This window comes from Vulpes lagopus, chromosome 13 (genome assembly GCF_018345385.1).
Source record: "Vulpes lagopus strain Blue_001 chromosome 13, ASM1834538v1, whole genome shotgun sequence".
Lineage (NCBI taxonomy): Eukaryota > Metazoa > Chordata > Mammalia > Carnivora > Canidae > Vulpes > Vulpes lagopus.
In genome coordinates this window covers 18,683,289-18,707,193 of record NC_054836.1, presented here as the reverse complement: position 1 = coordinate 18,707,193, position 23,905 = coordinate 18,683,289, and the positions used below count along the sequence as shown (strand labels likewise).

The 23,905-nt window shown below is 34.5% G+C and overlaps 1 protein-coding gene across 1 annotated transcript in view; it reads left to right on the top strand.

Annotated features, from left to right (window-relative positions):
- CALCR (calcitonin receptor) overlaps positions 1–23,905 on the top strand; it is a 150,421-nt gene that overhangs the window by 79,199 nt on the left and 47,317 nt on the right. Inside the window, exons 3-5 of the mRNA XM_041727944.1 lie at positions 11,423–11,503; positions 18,426–18,582; positions 20,689–20,799. Of these exons, the coding sequence (XP_041583878.1) occupies positions 11,453–11,503; positions 18,426–18,582; positions 20,689–20,799 (319 nt within the window). The 5' untranslated portion in view covers positions 11,423–11,452. The remainder of the gene's footprint in view (positions 1–11,422; positions 11,504–18,425; positions 18,583–20,688; positions 20,800–23,905) is intronic.

Here is a 23,905-nt window from a genome sequence, read left to right as displayed (position 1 = left end):
AGACTTAGTTTCCACAGCTGCAAAATTACAATAATAGTATCTACACAGAAAATCTACTGAAAGGAAAAAGGAAGATAATATATTGATAGCACCTACTGCATAAGAACTCAGAAAATTAACTTTGTATATTTCTTCAAGCCTTCTTTCTATGCACATGTAAATATATATTTACAAAAACAAGATTATACAGTGAATTCAATTTATAGTCCTTAAAACTGTTAATGTAATAAATATCTATGTAATAAGGTAATTAAATATTCTAATACAATTTTTAATGGCTGCATGGTGTTCCATAGTGTAGATGTACCAGAGTTTATTTAACAAATCTATTATTTTGAGCATTTAGATTATTTTCAAATTCCACCATAGTACACAATATTATAATGAGTATTTAATTAAATATGAGCCAATTTTTTATTATATCTTTAGGAAAAAAATCATTGTCAAAGTGTCTCTATGTTTCAAGGATTTACATATTGTAAAACTGTTTATAGCTTACAAACTTATGCAGTTAATAAACAAAAACTTTGCCAGAAGATAGTCATATATCCCCATTAGTATAGTGCTTATAATATTTAAGATTTCCTGTGGTAAAATCCCATCAAGGAATTATTTTAAAATGCATGAACCCTATGTTGCAGTATTTTTTCCTGCTTCCACTAAATTATTTTAGCCAAAAAAGACATATTCTGACTTGTTCTCTAAGCATCCCATATTTATGTCGTTATAAGGAAAAGTGTGCTGAGCATGATACTATCATTGCTCTTAAATGGGGTGCTGTTGAATTTTGTGTCTTTGATAGTGTTGTGTGAAAACAGCAAAGCACATTTTACCATAGAACTCATTTATATGATAATCAAATTCTTCTATATTGTCTTCTTATAATAAAATAGAATTTTTGTTATTTTATTAAAGAAACACCAAGTGTTAATTTAAAAATAACTAAAGACATTTCTGAATGACTGTGGTAATTATCCTAGCCTTAAAAATAAATCAAGGAAACAGCTTCTAGACTATGTTTCCAGTTGTGCTATTGATTTGGTTTCCTGTTCTAGTAAATATTGCTATTCCATGTGGTCATGTGGTTTACCTTTCTGTAAACTGGGTATATATATATATATATATATATATATATATATATATATATGAATGGGGTGGCTGGGCCTGTGCACTGTACAGCAATGTTTGTTCCCTGTTTTAAGTCTTGAATTTGTTATATACACAGAGCTCCATGAGAAACATCTCTGTTCTAGAGAGACAAATTAGAATTGAACTGCAATTAATCCAGTGCCACAAACTCTGAACTTCCATGGCATTTAACAAAGTATTAACTGATAGTAGTATGAGCAAACCCCTCCCAAAAGTGTTGCTTTTTATATTTGAATATTCCTTTGTTAATGTATTTAATAGGCTTCTCTTTATACCTTTCTAAATTTTTTTTTATACCTCTCTAAATTATTTCAACATTTTACTTTCCAGTGCTTAATTAAGCTGATTATAAAACAGCAGTTGATATGGACCAGATGGAAACATTTGGCAGGATCTATTTCCCACAGTTCTTTGGTTTAGGAGAGCACTGGGATCAACATTAGCCTTACCACTGATACTGGGCTAAGAAAATCCTTTATGGATTGAGTATTTTGATTTTGATCTTAATTATCTTTGGCTACATAGACTGCATTTAATTCTAATAGAAGGAGAAAAATATAGTACTGCATTGTTAAATTGCATACTGTAAAAATATTGAGACTGTTAATCAGGGAGTATTAGTTGTAATCTACCCCAGTATTCACCTTAGTGGCCAACTCTGCCATTAGCACAATTCCCCAGAGAGCAACTTTTACATTGAAGCACTTGTGAATAATTGCTTCAATAAAGTTAGAAAAAAGAATATAAATAATTTACATCTGTCTTTGAGCAGTAATCATTCCAAAGTATGATTATTAGTTTACATGTATGATTTAGATAAAAGTCAATATAGTCAATACAGTTGATCTAGGAAGATAACATTTGTCTACTGGTTTTGTTTTGTTGTGGGATAGAGGGGTAGAGGGAGAGGGAGAGAGGAAATCAGGCTTGACCCCAACGTGGACCCCAACGTGGCACTCAATCTCACAACCCTGACTTCATGACCTGAGCCAAAATTAAGAGTTGGATGCCTGACTGAGCCACCCAGGCATCCTGTGTAGTGATTTTAAAATGAGTAGCCATAAATCTCTTAATGCCTTTTAAAATGAGTAGCCATAAATCTCTTAATGCCTTTTAGATTTGGTTCTTGTTGAAGATTTTTGGTGGTAATAATGAATTGCTAATGAAAACTAAGAAGCCTTATTGGCCCATAACCATTCAACAAGGAATGTTCATCAAGAGACTCTAAAGGGAAATATATTGGGGTGCCTGAGTGGCTCAGTTGGTTAAGCATCTGCCTTTGACTGAGGTCATGATCCTAGTATCCGGGAAGGAGCCCATTTTGTGACTGAGCTCCACACAGGGTTCCCAGCTCAGTGGGTAGCCTGCTTCTCAATCTCCCATTGAAGTTCCTCCTGCTCTGCTATTCTCTCTATATATATCAAAAAAATAAAGTCTTTAAAAAAAATAAAGGGAAATATATTGTCATTATTTCAAATTAATTATTAAAAATGTAAGACAAATTAGAATTCTATAAAAATATAAAGTAAAATATCTATTAACCAAGAGAAAGAATGAAATATGCTTAAAATACTGAACAATCTTCAAATTGTCAATTTAAGAGACAAAAAATATCAAACTTCTATGTATTTTCCAAAGCAAAATCTCACATACTTTTTAAAAGAAAAATTATCGACAACTTATTTTCAATTACCAAATATTGATTTTAAATGTACATATTTCTAGTCAGTGTGAAATATGGAAAGAGCATGGTTTTGAAGAACTGTTTTCAAATTTTGTCTCTGCCCCTCATTGAGAGAACTTTAAGTAAAGTCACTTAATATGTGCAAACCTTTGTTTCCTTATGCATAAAGTGAGGATAATGTTTATTTGCATTTGATATGAAGATAATGTAATAAATATAATTACTCAGTTCATTTTAGTTTCCTTTCTTCCCTTCTACCTATTCCTTCTTTAAAAAAAAAAAAAAAAAAAAAAAAAGTCCATTTTGGGAAGCCCAGGGGGCTCAGCAGTTTAGTGCCACCTTCAGCCCAGGGTATGATCCTGGAGTCCGGGGATGGGGTCCCACATCCGGCTCCCTGCATGGAGCCTGCTTCTCCCTCTGCCTGTGTCTCTGCCTCTCTCTCTCTCTCTCTCTCTCTCTCTCTGTCTGTGTGTCTCTCATGAATAAATAAATAAAATCTTTTTTAAAAAGTCCATTTTAATACATGTTTTAATTTGGCTAAAAACTACTATACTATATATTTTGAGACACAATCAGCCACGATAATAATAGGTTTTCTTGATAAACATTAGGTTCCATCTGTATCTTTCCAAAGAACATCAAAACTTTCCTGAGCCTAAAGCCTTAAGCTCAAAGGTGTTGCAGTGGAGAACAGAGGCTAAGGGAAGAACTCTGTTACCCATCACCTTCCTACTAGCAGTTAGTTCAGGTCCCAGGAAGACCTGCCCGTGAGCTACTGTGCCCAATAACAACAGCAGAGCAGTGAATTTATATTGGTCAACTTACATTAGAGAAACAAGTTGCCAGTCAAGGTTCCTTGAGAGAAGTCACAGTCGTATTAGAGTAAACTCTTGGTCAACTCAGTTATTCCAATTCACTTCATTGGCATTACATGAATTCTATCTAGCACTTACTTCTCCAGTGCTTCCTTTAGCTACTATCCTGAACACAAACTACCAGAGGGAGGCAGGGGAAGTATAAAGAGCTGTCATAGGGATCCCTGCGTAGCTCAGCAGTTTGACGCCTGCCTTCCGCCCAGGGCGTAATCCTGGAGACCCAGGATCGAGTCCCACATCAGGCTCCCTGCATGGAGCCTGCTTTTCCCTCTGCCTGTGTCTCTGCCTCTCTCTCTCTCTCTGTGTCTCTCATGAATAAATAAATAAAACCTTAAAAAAACAAAAGAGCTGCCATAGAAATTCAGTCAGAGATTGGGAAAATATGAATAGGGATTACTTATGGATAGAGATGATCTAGATGCCTCCCAGACATGTTCTGAATTCACTGAACTTGGCTTCATGCTTCTCAGTTATTATCCCATCTACATCCCCAAGCCAAATCACATGCATTAAGATTACTTCTTTGGTATTCCTAATTAAATGTATGATTGGCTAAGTTTTATTTTATGGACCATAACTTCTTTACATATATAATTTTTAAAAAGTGAATTGACAAAGTGAGTCACAAGAAAGTTTTCTTTTAAAAAAGAAAATAGCTTTCATTAATAAAGCACATTACCATGTTGGCTTCACCTGAAATATTAAATTGCCACATTGAAATTGACTTTGACACCATCATTATAGACAAGTTCCTTAAATCATCATCTTGAATATTAACTAATAGGGTCATGGTGGGAAACAATTGCTATGATGAAGACCATTTGCATCATCATGGCCAACATTGAGGGTTCCAGCTTGCCTAGCCATCTCTGATGTCATTAATTCCACTTAATCCCTATTTTTCAAGGGAATTCAGCTAATTTTACAGAAACTTTTGAACTGCTTACACAGCCATGCAAAATGGATAATTTTCAAGGTACTCAAATTTCAAGGAAATGGACCCTTAAATAATTTAATAGGAAGAAAAGGAAAGCTTTGTAATGGTTAAAATTATATCTGATATAGTGCCTTTCTCTATTAGTAAATATATGCTACTGGAATTGGAAAAAACAGGAGCAAGCTTGTCCCCTGTAAGGTTTTCAGTGAAATATCTTTGTGTAGAATCCCAGAAATGGTGAAGGGATTGGGAAACATGTATAAATAAAGGGGGCACCTAAGAGTAGCTGCCACTCAGGCATTCTCTGTACAACATAATGGCTCATAAGTGCAAAAAGTGCATCTGACTCAGTAAATATTTGATGAGTGAATTTATAAATACAATAATAGCTCTTTGCCTCATTCCATTCCACCTTCATTTCTGCAGAGACACAAACATACAGAGATACATGCACAATGAACACCAAGCTTATGGGAAAGAGGAGGAAAGTAGAGAACTCCAAGGCTGGCTTACAGAAGCTGGTGAGCACTGGTACAATATAGCTTGTGGTTAATAGCCAGCAATTGTCCTGATTGGCGGATATGGAAGTAGCAGCCACTATTAAGGATTTTGAATAACACCCCAGGATATTCCTTTATTTAATCCACTTTATTTAGGCCTAAGCATCTTCTACCCTAAAATATCCTTGAAATCAGAATCAATTGGAAATTCCTAAAGGTGACTAAGAGGAACCAAACTGGGCAAGAGGATGAACTTGGATGTGGTTTATGTCTTTCCCAACTAAACTAGACCATACAGGCTTTACTAGCAGAAGGTTGAAGTCAGCTAGAAAAAAAACTTTTGATATGAGGCATCGTAGTAGTTTACAGCGCCCACTCATTTGGGATTATGATAGGCATTTAACCAGAGCTCTTCCACTAACCTTTTAACCAATTTGAGGGATATCGTTTCAGTAGGTTTTCATTAACTCATCTGTACAATGAGAGGTTTGGGAAATTTGAATTCTAGAATCTCTTCCAGTTCCAGCGTTCAGTGAAATCAGGCATATCTTTTTCTGAAAGAAGTAGTTTGTCAGAGGTGTATGATGACACAATAATGTGCATATAAGAACTAAATCATAAACCCACAATTTTGAATTCCTGTTGATATTTATAGAATGGTTTGATGTGTGTAGGACAGTGAATTCTACATAAATATTTTAAAGTTTGACTTAAAAGAGCTTATAATTTGAATCAACCAGTACAGCACCTCTCAGGAAGTCTCCTGGGTAAGAGAGAAGGAAACTTTTCACATATCAGTAAGTGAACCTTCAAAACAAAGCACAAACATATTTTTTTATTGGCTGTATTCCTTATGCTGTAATAGCACCAACATACTTAATCATCTATTCATCAGGGTTGCAGTAATCTAGACAAGTCCTGTCATTTCTATTCCAGTATAATAAAGAAATGCTAATAAATCTGTAACATTTGCCTGTAACTGTAGTCTTTTCTGCTAATAAAGAGAGAGCAACACACCTTTCATTCACTGAAATCAGTGGAAGTCAACTATTAGCCAAGCTTCCTTGTTCATTACATGGGCGCTAATTGCATGTTTTTACTGGTAAAGTAATTGATAACAAGAGCTAACTTAGAATTTAGTTAAAGGATCCATTGCTGCAGTATCCTAACATAAACATATTTTTTTTCCAAAAAAGAACACATTGGTATTCCAACATTTCTCAAACCTTGTCCTGGTGAACTACTCTTTCCCTTTTTCTTTTTCTTTTTTTTCTTTCCCTTTTTCATTATTAAATGAGTCATCACAAGGATTATATTTTGGACAACACAATGTGGAAAATGCTATCTTTATTTTCTACTGGGATGTCAAAAAGACCCAATATTTATCTAATTGCTATGCTTTCTCTTTCTCCAAAATATTTTTTTATATGTTATTACAATTCAACTCACAGCCAATGTTGGAGTAATAAGAACCCTAAATTAGAGTCCATCTAATTTATAGATAATGAAATTGATGTCCAGAAAGGTGCAGTAACATGCTTAAAAGTCCATAATGAGTTAGAGGTTGTTTTAGGGTTAGAATATGGATTCCTTATTCCTTAGCCCAAGATTTTTTTTTTCCTTTACACTGCACTGACACCTCTTCCCATATTCACCATAGCTGATCTCAACAGAGACCATGAGCTTATAAAGTTACTAGCTTATACAGAAGCAGTGAGCATGTTAATTAAAATCATGTGCATTTTAAGTTCTCCGCATGGGCAACACTGCTGACAACTTGAATTTCATTTGTACAAAGCTGAGTGTATTCCTTTCATGTCAGATGGCAGTATATATGTAATGACCAGGAATATAAACTTCAGAACCAGCACAATTAGAGTTTCTTCAGTATATTCAGTGATTCCCACATCCTCATCTTTGCCCATACTGACCCTTTAGACTGGACTATTTTTCTTCCAACCTCTCATATTGAAGCTGAACTTTATTTTGAGATGATATTAAGGCACACATAATAAGTGCATGATGTGTTTTTAATTATATTGATTTGAATCAAACAGTTCCTATTTCTCTATCATGGCTCTATTGGAGATCCAGTACTAGAAAGTATTGATGAGGTCACAATACCTTTTCCTCAAATTGGTCTTAATTAACCAAATCCTGTTTAATTATTCATTAATAATATCCATTTGAGTAATCTCACACTTTCAAACTGCACGTGATCCTGAACCATTTCTCCAAGATTTCCCACTGATTGATGTTGCCTAGCCAACTGCTTAAAGGCAAGCTATTTTTTCATTCAATAAATGTTTATTGAACACTTACTATGTCGGGCCATTGACAAGAGTCAAAGAAAAAGTCATTTTTTAAAATCTGACATCATTTTTATTCTGCTTTCCTTCTCATCTAGGTTCTTTTACATGATGTGCCAAACTGTTTATGAAATAAACAGCTCCCCATTGCAGAGACACCAGTTTTTACTAACTAAACTTGGAGCTTGGAATTAGATGAACATTTTAAACTCATAATGAGAAGCAAAAAGCCATTGTGCTTTGCTCAATACGTCAATATAAATTGGGTTTATGATGACATTATGTCTTGACAAATGAGTTCCTGTAGTAATGAAGAACAACTTTCTAATAGATCATATAATCAAGGAGTTATCCAAACATCCAAGGTATTGCTGAGGCAGCAAACCAGCATACCCTGTGGTTTCACTAAATTTATTTAACTGTTCACTTGGACTATGTCTACAGAAACTTATTAGATAGATCTGTTTCCAAAAGAAATGTCAAATTTCAAATTTGAAACAGATTCTAGCCTGTAGGTGACAAAAGGCTATAACTATTTTGAGATAAGCAGTGCCTGTCTCTTTGTTACTCTTTGTGCATAGCCTCACCCTACTTATGTTCTCATAGCCAGGGATTTAGGGGAGAGGTTCTTAACAAATATTGTTGCTCCAAAGGAGCAATTGCCTCTGAGATGCCTTTTATAGCTTTGGGCTTTGTACCAACGCTAGGGAATATTTAAGACCTCAGAAATTCCACTTTTGCTCCATGGAGGAGAAAAAAGAAATTTTTAAGTAAAAGGGCAGCTCTTTCTCATGACTTGCAAACTTAATAGACTATGGTGGGTTAGAAATTGCCATTGAGCCAAAAGAGTATTTTCCAAAGTATATTCTGTAGATGGGTTAATAAATGTTATTGCAAAAAAAAATTTTTATCATAGTCAAACAGGTTTGGAGAATGAAGACAAAGTCAAACTAGTGATTTTGGTACAGGAAAATTAAATACTTTAAAGTGCTAATGTCTATAGTAGATCTCTAAGAAGAATATAGGAAATGCTTAATTTCCTAAACATTTTTGGCCATGGAAACTTTATTTTATGCTGCTTCTCATGGGATTACTGCTATTCTATGGAATACACTTTTGGAAATGCTGATCTATGAGAATAGACACATTATTTTCAGACATTGACATTTCATATTCTTTCCACAAAAAATAAATAAAAACAATATAACTTTACATGTCAAGGAAGTTTGTTCTCATTCAATGAAGATTATTCTATTCAATCATCATCACTGAATTAGTGATTTATACTCTGTGTATTAATAAAAGTGGTTTCCACTGACCTACTCATCCTCTGCGACAAAAGAATACAATTTTCTAGAGAAAAGATTAGTGATGAGTGCTCATTTGTAGATTCAAAGCAATGCAGATTCTGTTGTCCCACCCAGTAATTGAACCACTGTCCAAGATTATTTCATTTACATGTTCTAAATCAGGCTCCATAATCAAGTTTTTGGATTCCACATTCATCTGGTTTATATATGGGGCTCCATAAGAGTTTTTGTTTTTAGAAAAAGGTGACTAAAAGACATCTTGGAAACCACTGCCCTAACTAGACTGCTGGACAGATCCAGAGGGCTTGTTATGCTTCCCGTATGGAAGTATGTTCTTCTCCTACTCAAGGAGGAATGGCTAAGGAGTCATTATAGACAAGAAACTGGCATAGAGGTGAAACTCCTTGACGAAAACAAAAGAAATAATAAAAGTAAAAGCAGAAATTAGAATCTCTTAACTCTACAACTATGACTCTTTAGGAAAAGAATAATGCTTACTGCCTTACCAAATTCTGACCCTACGTCATCCCTTAAACTAAGCAACCAACATTTACTGAGCACTGTGTTCCAGATTTCTTTCTGGGTTCTTGGGTTATAAAACTGAATAAAGTCCTTCTGAACCCAACTTACTGGAAATCCCATGTTAGTCTTTCCATCAAGTTTTTTCTTTGATTCCATCCTGCAGTCTATCCATTCTTTAATCATCCATTCAACTAAGCTATAGGTTAGCTCATTTTGGGTTTCCACATTCATTGTTCTTTTTAACTTTCTTCATTCTTTTTTTTTTCTCCCTCCTTGGAAGAATCTTAGTGAAGATGAATTACTTCTTCACCACTCTGATTCTACTCTTCTTTGCCATGAAGAAGGCATTCTTTTTCTTCCTTAAATTCATAAAGCCCTTTCTTCATAATTCTACTTATATGATCTTTCTCTCCTCTTCACAGATCACCACGAAATACTTCTCTCAAAGAGAGGCAAAGTACTATTTAATCCTGGAGAATTATAGCTGAAATTTTCTAACCAGAGTCAAGTTTGGTACAGCCCAGATCTGCTTTAAAGTTGTACATGAGAAATTTATTATAGTTGAAAATCATGCAAGAGTATGTAAAATTATACGCCTCTCAATTATTGGAAAAAGGAAAGGACTTTGTTTCTTGACTAAACTCCTCTGTCATTTCCAAATTTTCAATCTCAGATCCATGTTCATACTATTTTCATTCACCATAGTTGTTCGTGGTACAATCATAAAAGTAGTGTGTGAGGCTTTGAAACCACGGGGCTCCCCTTTCCTACAGCAAAATGACTGCAGCCTCACTCCGTTGTAGGGGAACAATTCTCCCACAGCCTCTGACGCTCCTCAGGGTGATGATACTGTGAGCCAAAACCTAGCAACTTATACTTTATAAAATATCAAATGACATCAAATATATGACATAGAACAAGCCAATTAATTGCCTAATCACCCCATATTCAGCTTCATAGAGAAGCTGACTTCTCACTGTGCTTAGCCCTTGCATTTGGAATTAATGAGTAGGACTTTCATCTAAAGAAGAGATCGGGCTTTTCATTCTGGCACCTGTAACATTCCCCACATTTTGCTTCTCTCAGAGGCTAAATCATAGGACTACCATAAGCAGCTGACTTTTAGAAATCCAATGTATATCTATAATTTCCTTCTAAAAAAAGCAAGATCTAATTAAGGAAAGCTGTGTTAATTTCATGAGTACACATAACACATTTCAAAAGTCCTACCTTTTAACCCAGAAATAAGGCTCATCCAATACTCACATAGTAATATTGTCAGTTAAGGGAAAAGACAAATTAAAAGCTCCTTCTCTTTCCCCTACTTTCCTTCCTGAATTCCTTCCCTATCCATCCTTATACCCATGCTAGCAATCTGGGTGAAAACTTTAGTTTCTCCTTCTTTATTTTCTCTTCTCTTACCGCTATGTAAATGGAGTATAGCTTACTCTTTTGGGAGCAAGTATATTAGGCAAACTGTTAGATACTAACTTAAGCCTAGCATAAAAAACTGTTATTTGTAATACAGCAGCATGTTTCTAACTATTCTATGCTTTTGGGTAGGAATGGTGAGCTGTTAGGTGACATACTTAATCCTTGCTATTGAAGCAATTTATTCCTAGTAGCAACTTGAAGTTTGTAGAAAATTTTGTAGGAAAGAAAAATACTCAAGGCTCTAAAAAGACTACTTAAATCAAAGATGGCCTTAAATTACCTAGAGGGCATGACTAATGATCCTCTACAAATCATAGACTGTATTTGTTCGTGTCCAATGAACCAATGAAGTGATTTCTTTTTGGATGTTTCCATTGAAATTTTCAGCAGTTCTACTGGTAACACATGTTAACTGAAGTCCACATTGATTGCTCTTGATGTCTCTGAATCCCTTATTTTTGTCCTGATACGTAAAGATGGCTGTGGGATTTCTTAATAGGAGGACTTTAGACAACAAACAGACACCAGTCATTCGTGGCTGAAAGGAAGGTCAATGGAACGTGTAACTGCATTTGCATCACCAATATATTAAAGATCATCTCCAAGTCAACTAGAAAGAACAAGAAAAACAAATTGACTAAGGTCAATATTAAAGCTCTATTTATTAATTTAAATGTCTTTGTTACTTGTATATTTTTCTAGGACTTAGAAGATCATCCTCAAAAACCAAAAATGAAGTTCACACTCACACGCCGGTGCTTGGTACTCTTCATCTTTCTAAATGTAAGTAAAACATCATTTAAGCTAATCAAGAATGCTGAAAATAGAGTGTATGAATGAATGGGTATTTGCAAGGGTAAACATCTTGTCAAAACCAAGTTCCACAAGCCAAGACTAAGTTCCTCAAAACTATCATTTTCTTTGTGTTTTGTTAAGAGATCCCTGCTCTGAACTTTCACAATTTAGATTACTATTGTGGTTCACTGAGAAATGTGAGCTTTGTTTACAAAAATTTAGCATTAACTTGAGAGAGATCTCCACATTATCTTAGAAATTAACATGGAAAGTCAATAATGTTCTTGGGTAAAATGTTTTTCATGTTAGACATGGATTTGAAACAATTTCAAAATTATGAGTCTTCATAGACCAATGTCACTCCATAACTCTTTCTCTAACCCTTTAAATCATGTCCAATTTATGTAGTTTTTATACCATTTTATTCTTAAAAAGTTAGCAAGTAGCCAGAACTGCAGTTATCTTAGAAAATACTCTCAAAAAAAAAAAAAAGAAAAGAAAAAGAAAATACTCTCAAGGCCTATTTACTTGTGTTGATTTTGCTAACCCACCATCACATCAACTTCCACAGCACATGAAAGAGAGATGGGTAAATTTTATATAAACAAATTAGGAGTTGTCTTGATCCTTATCCTTTCTAGCACATCAGAAGAACATTGGCCAGTGAATTATAGCTGGTAATAAAAATCAGTCAGTACCTGATATTATACTCACCCAAATAAAACTTGTCCAGGGTTCCAGGATTTACATTATTAATTCATGTGTTGTCTGAGGCTTACAGTTTTGCATAAACTGTTTCTCTTAACATATTTCAGGGGAAAATATTAGAAATATTTCACAAATGTTCATCTAATTTTTAAGGGAATTTTTATTTTGTAATCTTATACATCAAATAAATGGCTTATGGTATGATTGTTAAAGTAGCCTTTTTGTATCCACTTGGATATTGAGTAGAGTCTATTTTATTATGCAAGATTGTCATTATTTTAAACTTTAGATAAAATACAGTATAATTTGCTTTAAGTATAATTTAAGTGTAATTACTTTTAAGTAATCTAGTTAAATGCAGGTAACTTCATGTCATTGTAAATATAATAAAAACAAATAAATAATTACACTGTAAATACAGTAAAAAAACAAGAATATTGTAGGAACTACTAGCATATTTTAATTTTGTCTATAAATGCCTAAGGTTTATATGAAATTCTATAGTTGCAGAAATGGTGGTATATTCCATTCATAATTTATACTGTTCTTTTTAGAGCTTAAATAAAATCCTATGCAATCAATTATATGGAAATATTTCTAGATAGTTTTATTTCATAAACCATGTAATTATATTAGACAGTGATAGAAGAAAAACTGAAGTAGCTTACTAGATATAGATAATACAGTTTGGGTACTGCCATCTTTTTAATCATAAAGACTACAGCTCATTTTTGGTGTATTAAAATTAAAGTAGACCACTTCTATTCAAAACTTTTACCTAACATACCTTAAAATTCAGAGATTAAAAGAATTTCATATATTTGAGCCATGGACAGAAATGTTTTATGGTTTGTGGGCATCTCTTTGCTAGCAAATGTACTGCACAGGGCACTTGAGTGGCTCTGTGCTCTCTTTGCTGTGACAAACAGGAATTACTTCTCTATCTTTTATTTGGATCATATATTTGATTTGAAGAGTTTTCCCATAAAAAATTTTTGAAATGTCAGTTTGCTTCTAAAACATTCATCATGTTCCACATTGATACTCCTCCCAGAAAAGTAATTTTTTAAAAAGTGGCATTGATTTTAATTACCATAAAATATTACCTCTTCAATATATTACTGTGAAAAACACTACCAGTATATTCGTTGAATTTTACCAACCTGATTTCCAAATGCTCTTTAAAATATCAGTTTGCCACCCCATTCCATGAGCCCCAATCTACATTAAGTAAAATCACCCACTCACTTCCTCTCCCTTATCTGCAGTAATGCAGTAGGCTTAGAACAGTGCTTGACACATAGTGAGCACTCAAAAGTGTAGTGATGATGATGATTATAACAATAATGATGAAGACATAGAAAAACTAGATTCTTCTGAGAAGCATTTTGTTGTTGCTGTTAATTAAACTGTATTCCCTAATTTGCTTAGAATTTATCATTATGCAATAGCTTTGTTATTTATATAACGCTTAAGTAGAAATTATCCTACCTGGAAGAACCATCCTACCTGGAAGAACCAGGGTTAACACTTTACAAAGTTCTGTTTTATCCTTTGTTATTTTGAAAGGTATAAGTAACTGAAAACTACAAATAACAAATAATTCCAACATCTACACTGTCATTATTAAGGATGGTGACATCAAAATCCTATTGGTTATGTCAATTTGTGGGTTCTAGAATCACGTTCCTTTTAGAGTAGTTCTATCTGTGGTAATCATTAGGAATTTTTCCCTTCAGCACTGCAGCATGGGTTCCCACGTTCATTAGGTTTGAACCACTGCAGAGATGAACCATTTCTTAAAGTTTTACATAGAACAGTCCTGTAATTGTTTTGTCTCTGTGCTTCTAGAAATCACCTGTAACACAAAAGTAGCCTAGTTGTCTTATATCAAAGTAGGAATTGCTTTAGTATATGGCCATTCAAACCAGATTTGGACTTCATGATTAGTGTGTACGAAACCTAGAATGTAAGCCCCATGGGGGCAGGGACCTTGCCAGTCTTGTTCACTGATAACTCTCCAATACGTAGAACAGTACCTGACATGTGGGAAGCAAAGTATTTATTAACCAAAAGAACCAATGGTGTTTCAGCTGAGGACTGCAGGTATTGGTGGCAGCTTGGTGGCCGTATGTGTGGCGCCATTTACTTGAACCTTTAGGAGTGACATCACATATACGGCGGCTAAACTGCTACATAGGACAACAATTAAGAGCTTGTTTTTTGTTTTGCTTTGGAAAAATCATGTAAGGTGGCTTGTATGCAAATTTTGAACACCAGTCTTTATCCACAAAAACAATGTGCCCTTAATATCTCATCTCTATACTCATGTGAGCATAAAATATTTATTTATGCCCCCAAATATATATATATAAATATATATAAATATAATACTTATGATAAGTAAAATATCTTTAAGTCTTTCACATTGTTTGGTAGTCTTATCTAATCACTACTGCTTCTATTTTGCCTAATATTGCTGAGAACTATATACTACCTCACTAGCCATTTTTATTGGTACAAAATCATCAACAAAAAGTTTATATGTCCAGTGAACTTCATAAAATTTGTATATGTATTATTTTAAGCAGTAGTAACTCCATTATTGGAAATATATATTATATATATTATATATATGTATATATAAAAGAGTTATCTATCTATATCTACTTGATAGACAGCATGCCTCAATGTGTCTGTTATTTTCAGAAGAAATCCACTGAAACATTCAGTTACCACTGGAAAAATTCCATCGTCAATGCTCACACACGAACCAGATGAGGAGCGGACTCAGATTATACTATGGCTCATCTACGACAGACAGAAGTTCTAATTTCTCATTCCTTCAGTGTTGAAACAATCTCTATTGAACCAGGCTCCAAACCAAGTTCACTGGAGTTTGTTTCAATATTGCAAGAATGATAAGATTGATGCTACTATCGTCTACATGAACTACACCTGCTCTTTCAGATGGTCATATCTATACTGTTATTGATGTTAAAACTGCATTAAAGCAAATAATACTGTAATTGAAAATACAAGCACAGGGTTTTCCTCTTGATATCCTTGCACATAATGCCTCCCCATGGCTTCCATGAATTTCCATCTAGCACAGGAACATTTCTTAGCTGGTTGCCCAGTCCATGTAAAGATAGAATTCAGAATGTTACTTCTGGAAGGAATGCCAAACTTAAACAAAATGGTCCCTAATGTCTCAAATATCTAATATAAGTGACAGAAAGTATGTGTATATATATATATATATATATATATATATATATATATATATATAACATCACATTCCATCTTCTCATTTGATTTGAATATGAGAAAATGAACCAGAAATAAATGATATATCAAGTGATAATTCTCATGTCAATTAAAGATTCTAAGAATAGAGCTACAAGGAATCTAAAATAGGTGCATAAGGTTAACCTATAATTAATATCTCTTATTGGGAGGCCACAATGATCTATTAAATACCATGCTTGGGATCCCTGGGTGGCGCAGCGGTTTAGCGCCTGCCTTTGGCCCAGGGCGCGATCCTGGAGACCCGGGATTGAATCCCACGTCAGGCTCCCGGTGCATGGAGCCTGCTTCTCCCTCTGCCTGTGTCTCTGCCTCTCTCTCTCTCTCCCTCTGTGTGACCATCATAAATAAATAAAAATTATTAAAATAAAAATAAAATAAATAAATAAATAAATAAATACCATGCTTATATGATCTTCAGTGAGATCATTAAAACACACACAGATGCATGCATTCATACAAATTTAGACTAATACAATCCAAAATAAAGCCTTAAAATGAAATCTCTTCAAAATATATACTTTTTACTCCCAAACCACATTCCAATTCCTGAAGGAATATCTGAGCAGTTGATGATTGACGGTTCTTTACCTTTAACAAAATTTCTGGTGTCAGAAAATATTTTATAATGTTGGTCTTTCTTGCTAGTCTGTAAGCTCCATGAGGGCAGGATCTATGCTTGTTTTATTCAGCACTGTATTGTCAGCATCTAGCATAATGCTTGGCTTATCGGGTTTAATGAATATTTGCTGATTTATTGGTCTTAAAGCCAGTAAGATAGAGTCATATGACAACAGAATGATGTTCAAATACATTGGTAAAGGATTTGTACATTTTAAATAATTCCTGTCTGTACATTAATTTCTCTTTTCTCTGTCATACATTCAAGAGGCATTAGGATTGGAAATAATCCTAATTTAAAAATTTAAAAAGTAGTATCAGCTGTATTCAGAGTAAGTGTCCATCTGGAGCTATCACAGTAATAAGTACTCACCCTCTTCTGTTGCAAGCAATTTCTACTTAGATGGCTTGCTGGCACCTTTAGATAAAGTACAAAAGAGAACTTACCTTCTTCCCATAGTAAGGTTTTCCTTTCCCAAGTTCTCCTTTCTCGGAGCTCTCCCATTTTTTCCTACTATATCGGTTAAAATATCAGAGCTATTTGACTATTACTGTTCTCCATTCCTTATATTCAAATGTATGTTTTTATTATTTGAACAAGTGCTGAGGGTTGTGCTCCCCTGTTCCCTCATGCAGTGGTCTAGTCCATGCCTTCTGCTTCCTGGCTCCCTCTGCAGCTCTGATCTATGGACATCTCATGCCCACCACATGAATTTTACTAGCACTCTCCTTTCCCAATCTTCTCTGATCAAAAACCTGCATGACACCTTTATTTTGTCATGTTTTAATAATATTAGCTAAAATGTACTGAGCCTTGCATTGCACCATGCACTTAGTGTTCATCTTTTCAGGGCTCTATATTATCTGATTTTCCTTGACTCCATTTCTTACTAACCCCCAAAGATGCTCTCCTCCAAGAAGGATGGTTTCCATACAGTGTCTCACACATGGCATTTCCCACCTCTGGGACTTAGATGCATTCCTTTCCCCCTATCCAAAAAGCCTTCCCTCTCCTCTGCCTGTGCAGCCACTCAAAGTCCAATTCAAATTCAAATTCAAAGTCCCTGACCATTCTTATTCCATGCCCTCTGTCTGTTCTGAGTTTTTGTTGTATTATTCATTGTACAGTTTAGCATTTAGCCCCACGCTATCTTATAGGACAGGATGCCATGTCTATACAACATACACTGAAAAACACTGCAGTTCTGCTATGAGTAGCCTGATGTATACAAGTCAACTTAATAAAAGTGAGTTTGTTTTAGAGACTGTAAGAAATAGAGGAAAGTACATTACACTATTTTTGCCACCAATACATTTGGGGAAACTTCAATCTTAGAATAATTTAGACAGAATAAGGCCAAATAAAAATGTGTTTAACAGGTGTGTTAGAGCAAGGAGTATTCTTAACTTCAGAAGAAGAATAGTCAGTGCAGACTGAAGCTTTCAGTCTTCTTCAAAAAATTCTCTATGCAGAACATGGATATAGAAAATAACAGATTCAAGCACCACCAAAAACATCATGGCCATGAAAGAAATTGAAATCTACATAAATACAATTTAGGATGATGTGTTAGACGGTGATCATGACCAATGCAGCCTGTACCAAAAATGCAGAAATGCTAAGAGAAATATTTAAGATTTACATTGATTTTCAGCAGTGAAATAAATTACCCTGTGTAGGTCATATACTGATGAAACCAATTTAAAGATATTAAGGCCAATTATCCAACTATCTCAGAAGAACAGATTTTTTTTGTTTTATGGAATAGCAAGTGAATTTTTGGCAGTGTACATAATCTAAGCACAAATTTTTAAAAAGCTGAAATAATTCAATATAAAAGCTTATTTATTGCACGAATATATCTATTTTTAATAGCATGACTCATGGTTATTAGAAGTTCCAAAGAAGGCAAAATTGATTTAATATTAGTGTTTTTTGGAAATCAGGTTTTATTTGTTTTGTTTACTTCTAAACTTTACAGTGATAATAAAATTAAAACAGTCTTATATGATAAAGAGGTGCATGAGTTTGGGTGGGTTCTATACATTTTCAGTAGTGAATAGAATGAATGCAAATATGAAATTTGCAGGTAGAAGTTGTAGATGAAGTATAAATATACTTTTTAGTTATGAAGAAAAATATCCTACATGGAGACCACCAATAATTGTTGCTCATGAAGGAAAATGTTTTCAAACTTTTTGATTGTTTCATTTTTTTCTATTACACCCATTCCTGCTCTCTATAAGTAACTGATTTTTCTTTTTAATACAGCACCCAACCCCAGTTCTTCCTGCTACTTCAAATGACACCTATCCTCCCAATATGGAGTCCGAGCCATTTCTATACGTCCTAGGACGAAAGAAAATGTCAGATGCGCAGTACAAATGCTATGACCGCATGCAGCAGTTACCCCCATACCAAGGAGAAGGTAAAAAGAAGGATGTATGCAAACATGATTTCAAACATCATTAAAGCCTTATTTTCTTCTGTGGATAAATATGTGTTGGCTAATTTTAATATGCCAGCAGTTTTAACAGTGGTTTTCAAGCTATGGTATGTTTGTGTATTTCATGCTAGAGACATGTCTACTTTCTTTACCCAAGTTCACCCAACTGGTTTTGGGCTAACAACTGAACTTCTTGACAAAATTATTACAATAACTCAGTATTCGTGCCTGGCAAGTAGGAACAATACAGGATTAAGTGATGGAGGAATTGGAAAATGACAGGAAGGGAAGTGGAAAATGGTGGGCAGAGAATTAGCCCCAGGTGAATCCTGTCAAAACCTTGTCTTGGTTGGGTTAATTAGGCAGTATCTTCCCTTAACTGTCAATTGGTTGGCAACTCCTGCTATTCCTTCCTCTTTTCTACCCACATTTCCCAGAGGAATTAGAAAAAGCTCTCTCCTAGGCAGAGGCATTGTTTACCTATCACCTTCTCTAGAATACTCTATGTGACTGTGCAAATGTTTTCAGGGCCAAGCACATTCTATTAGCTATAGAAGGCTATGTGATGGCCAGACATTACTACTTCCATTTCAGTTCTCTGCCCTGTCCCCTAAAGCATTTGAAAAGTCCCAACGAGATCTTCTACACCGTTGTATATTCTAAGATAACACTGCTTGGTAGGGTGGAAAATCTTCTAAGTATATTCTATTTCTACAAATTGTTTGCCTTCAAATAGTTAAAGTTTTAATTTCTAATTCCTATTTTTACCATTTTCCTTTATTTTGTTTTTTGTTTTGTTTTGTTTTTTACCATTTTCCTTTAAACAAAACTCAAGACCATAAAAAGACAGATACATGTTATTCTTCTGTCTATGGTAGTTTCAGTGTTTTTTAAGAACCTGAAAAGTCATTAGATGCAACTCTGCCCAAAGACAAACCATTCCTCTGAAGTAAATGAAACAACAAAAACACAAAATTTATTTTCAGAGGCCAGGTGAGAGCAGCCTCCTTCACTTCAGTATTAATCATTTTGGAAGCTTGAATTTTTGTACTATGATCATTATTTTAAGATTTTCTTTCTTTTCTTTTTTCTTTTTTCTCTCTTTTTTTCTTTCTTTCTTTCTTTCTTTCTTTCTTTCTTTCTTTCTTTTGACTGACTTCAAAGACTGAGTCTTATTCTTTTGAATAGCTTTATAGAGGCAGATCTTCATGTTTTAAGGTAGATTAAATTTTGAAAGCAGTGAGAAACCACTCAGAGCCAATGTTGATAAATACAAAAACTGCTCAAACTGAGCATTATTTTAGCCACTGACAAAGTGTGATTCTAAAATAATAAGACTAGTTATATAAGTGATCTATTAACTATCTACAAATGCATCTCCAATAGGAATTTTGAACAATTAAACTTTAAACCCTTGGATTAAGAATAGAACTATCCAAGGGATGGTGGCTTAGTCAGTTAAGGATCTGACTCCTGATTTCAGCTCAGGGTCCTGGGATTGAGACCCATGTCATCTGGCTCCTCGCTCAGCAGGGAATCTGCTTGAGATTTTTCTTTCTCCCTTACCCTCTGCCTCTTCCCTGCTCTTGTGCATGCATGTGGACTCTCTTTCTCTCTCCCTCAAATAAATAAATAAATCTTAAAAAAAAAAAAAAAAATAGAACTATCCAAGGCAACCCCTCTTAAGGTTAATGGTTAGTAGCATCTATCTGTTCCATAGCCATATAGTTTTTTCAAGTTAAGCCTCTTATCCAGGGGTGATATTGCATATACTTTCACAAGATTTCTTTGCAGCATTTCTGGTGATACATTAAAGGAAAGATTTGGTGGAAAGATTCCATACAGATGACATGTATGTCTTTTGAAAAGCAAATGGAAAAAACTCTATCAAAATGTAAATTTGATTAAGAGTTAGTAAAGTTAATTATCTTTATTTTGTTGCTCTTGTTCTTTTTAATATTTTCAAGTGCAAGTAGAGAGCTCCAGAATAACTATTAAATAGTTAGATCCTATTGAACACTGTTAAATCCTGCTGATAATTCTGCAACACTTTCAAACTTTAATATTAATTTCTTTCTGAATAATCAGGTCCATATTGCAACCGCACCTGGGATGGATGGCTGTGCTGGGATGATACACCGGCTGGAGTATTATCCCATCAGTACTGCCCAGATTATTTTCCAGACTTTGATCCATCAGGTAAAATGTTTATTTTTATTTCATATTTTGCTATGAAGCTTTTTGAAGCTTTTAGAATTTTCAGGGTTCTGAAGAGAAAATCAGATATAAAAGATACCTATCTAATCATACTCTACATGTTTCAGCACTTTCTGAAGCATTTCCTTACTTGAAATATTACCCAGGTATAGAAATATTTCAAGTTCTCCTTATTTTTTGGGTTACATTACTGGTCAGTTGTGCACGTTGGTCTTAAATTCCAAATAAAAGTTAAAGTTTTACACATTTTAAATATTAATATTAAATTTTAATAAAATTTAAATTTATTTTAACTCTGTGAAGTTTTACTTAAATGTGGTTGTTTTTCAGTTTTCAATTGTCTCCTATTTGGTGACTTATGCAAATACTTGATCTAGACTTTGGGTATACTGGGCTAAGATAGAATGCACAATGGAAACCCTGACTTTCAGATTTTCCCAAGATTTGTTTTGTCAGTTTCTACCACCTTTCAGATTTTCCCAAGATTTGTTTCGTCAGTTTCTACCACCTTTCCAGGTCAACCAGCCCTTCTGTTTACTTTTGCTCACTGACGATGAATGATAGGAGCTTATACTGCGCATAGACCAAAAGTGAAAACATCACTTAAGAAAGAAAACAATTGGGCAGCCCTGGTGGCCCAGCGGTTCCTGTCAGGCTCCCTGCATGGAGCCTGCTTCTCCCTCTGCCTCTCCCCGCCCCCCAACACCCCCGTCTGTCATGAATAAATAAATAAAATCTTAAAAAAAAGAAAGAGAAAGAAGAAAGAAGAAGAAAGAAAGAAAGAAAGAAAGAAAGAAAGAAAGAAAGAAAGAAGAAAAGAAAAGAAAAAAAGAAAAGAAAAGAAAAAAGAAAAGAAAAGAAAGAAAAGAAAAGAAAAGAAAGAAAAGAAAAAAGAAAAGAAAGAAAAGAAAAGAAAGAAAGAAAAGAAAAGAAAAGAAAAGAAAAGAAAAGAAAAGAAAAGAAAAGAAAAAAAGAAAACAATTGTCAAATAGTAAAATCTAGGCAAGAAAGTTTCCAGGATCTAGATTAGAGCAGAGCAATTACTCTTTCCCTGTGTCAATGTTTAAGAGACGCTTTTGGCGCTTCTAACAAGAATGAGATCCAAAATTCTACCCCATTAAAGCTGAGATAATGAAAATGAGATTACAGGGGGCTACTTTAAAACCAGTTCAGGCCAGCCACTTCTGAAAATTCTCATCGTGTAAAGAGGAAGGGCTGAGTGCTCTGCCCTGCTCAGCACTACATTCCTGTAAACTCTAACTCAGTGCTCTTTGATGATCATCTTTCTGGCTTTTATTGACTCTTCCCAATAAATGATGCTTTGTTCATCTTGATTTGACAACTACATTAGAGATAACTTGATTGGCATAAAGAGCTTTTCTGCAATTGAGGCTACAAGGCCATTCCAGAGCAGCAATGGGCTCTTGCCAAAGTGGCCATAATTATTGACTAAAAGACAAGTTTTTGGTCAGCAAAATAGGGATTTCCTGGCATAAATCCTTTTTATCAGCCTGGTTTTTAGAAAGAACTCTCTCAAGTGGGGGACAAATCCGCTTCAAAAGAAAAACACATCTTAAAAATACCTATATTCAACAAATTGAAATTCTTTAGGACTTCATTGACCCAACACTATATTTTAATGATAAACAAAACAGTTTAATGAAATGACAGAGATTTCATTTTAGACAAAGTGCTTGGTAAAAGGTAGTAATAGAGTGAATAACAGTGTTGAAATTCAAAAGAGGCTGGTAGCCTGAAGGAATAAGCTAGAATGTAAAAAGCACATTTAACAAGGAGGTATTTAAGGCATCAAACACTTAATCAGCGTTAATGGCACAGATCCAAGATGGTTAACAAATAGTTTAGGACAATGATTCTTAACCCTGCTACCCTTTGGAATGGGTGAGCCTTTTAAAAATGCTGATGCCTGGATACCTCTTCAGATAAGGAAATTTGAATCTCTGTGGATTGGGCCTGAGAATCTGTAAAAAGCTCCCCCATGTGGATCTGGAGTGAAATAAGAATGCTGTGTTCTTCATGGGGGCAGTCCAAACTTAAAACTATTTCAGAGCGAAATACCAGTATCGAGCACATGCAGAGTGACTCCAGGTTGTGAAGGAACACCAAGCTGTGTAGTGTGAGTAAAAGGGGATGTTTGGTTTGGAAAGGGAAGTTAGGGTAGTCATATCCTTTCTTCAGATGTTGAAAGATTTGCCAAGTGGAAGAGGACTCAAATCTTCTAGCTGCAATGGATAAGGAAATGCAGGAAATGCATTTCCAGGAAACCCCTAGATCCAGACTTTAGTAACATCAGAACAAAATAGTATCTTCTACAGTCTTGTAGAAGTGATTAGAATGGACTTTTTCAGGAAGTATACCCCTCCCTCCTCCATAGAATGTATTTTGCCTTATATAGCTAAATAACTCTGTTAAAACTTCCTTTTGATAAAATAATAAGCTACTTTCTGACAATATAATAAATATAAAATGCTTCAATACAAACCACTTTTTAGAAATTGCAAATAAGCTTGGAATGGTCATCATTGACTAAGAGCATCAGCAAAATCATTGACCAATTGTCAATACCAGTTTTTCTATTCTGTTTAGTCCTAACCCTTTTTTGAAATATTGTTGGTATCCAATGGTGATTCTTTAAATAGTTTTTGTCCAGTGATTGTCTCAGCAAATTCACAATTAAAGATTTTTCTATTTAACTTTCTAACACATATACATTAAACAATGATGATTCTAACAGGTTGCTTGAAAACATCTTTTGCTTGAAAAATGTGTTTTTTCATCTGCTTGAAATAATTGTTGGAGTACAATTTGGAGTACATACAAACGAATCTACGGTTCCATACAGTCAACCTAATAAATACATATTGCATATAAATGAAGGAAAGCATGGTCTTGCCATTCTCACATAGTTCCTATCTAAAATAAAAAATGTAAGGTTTTAAAAAAAAAAAATGTAAGGTTTGTTTAAAAATACTAGCTACGGTATAGGAAGCACTTTTTAGTGCGATGGACTTGAGAGTAAATCCTAGCTGACCCACTATCTAGTGACTTCAAACTCACTCTCTGCTTC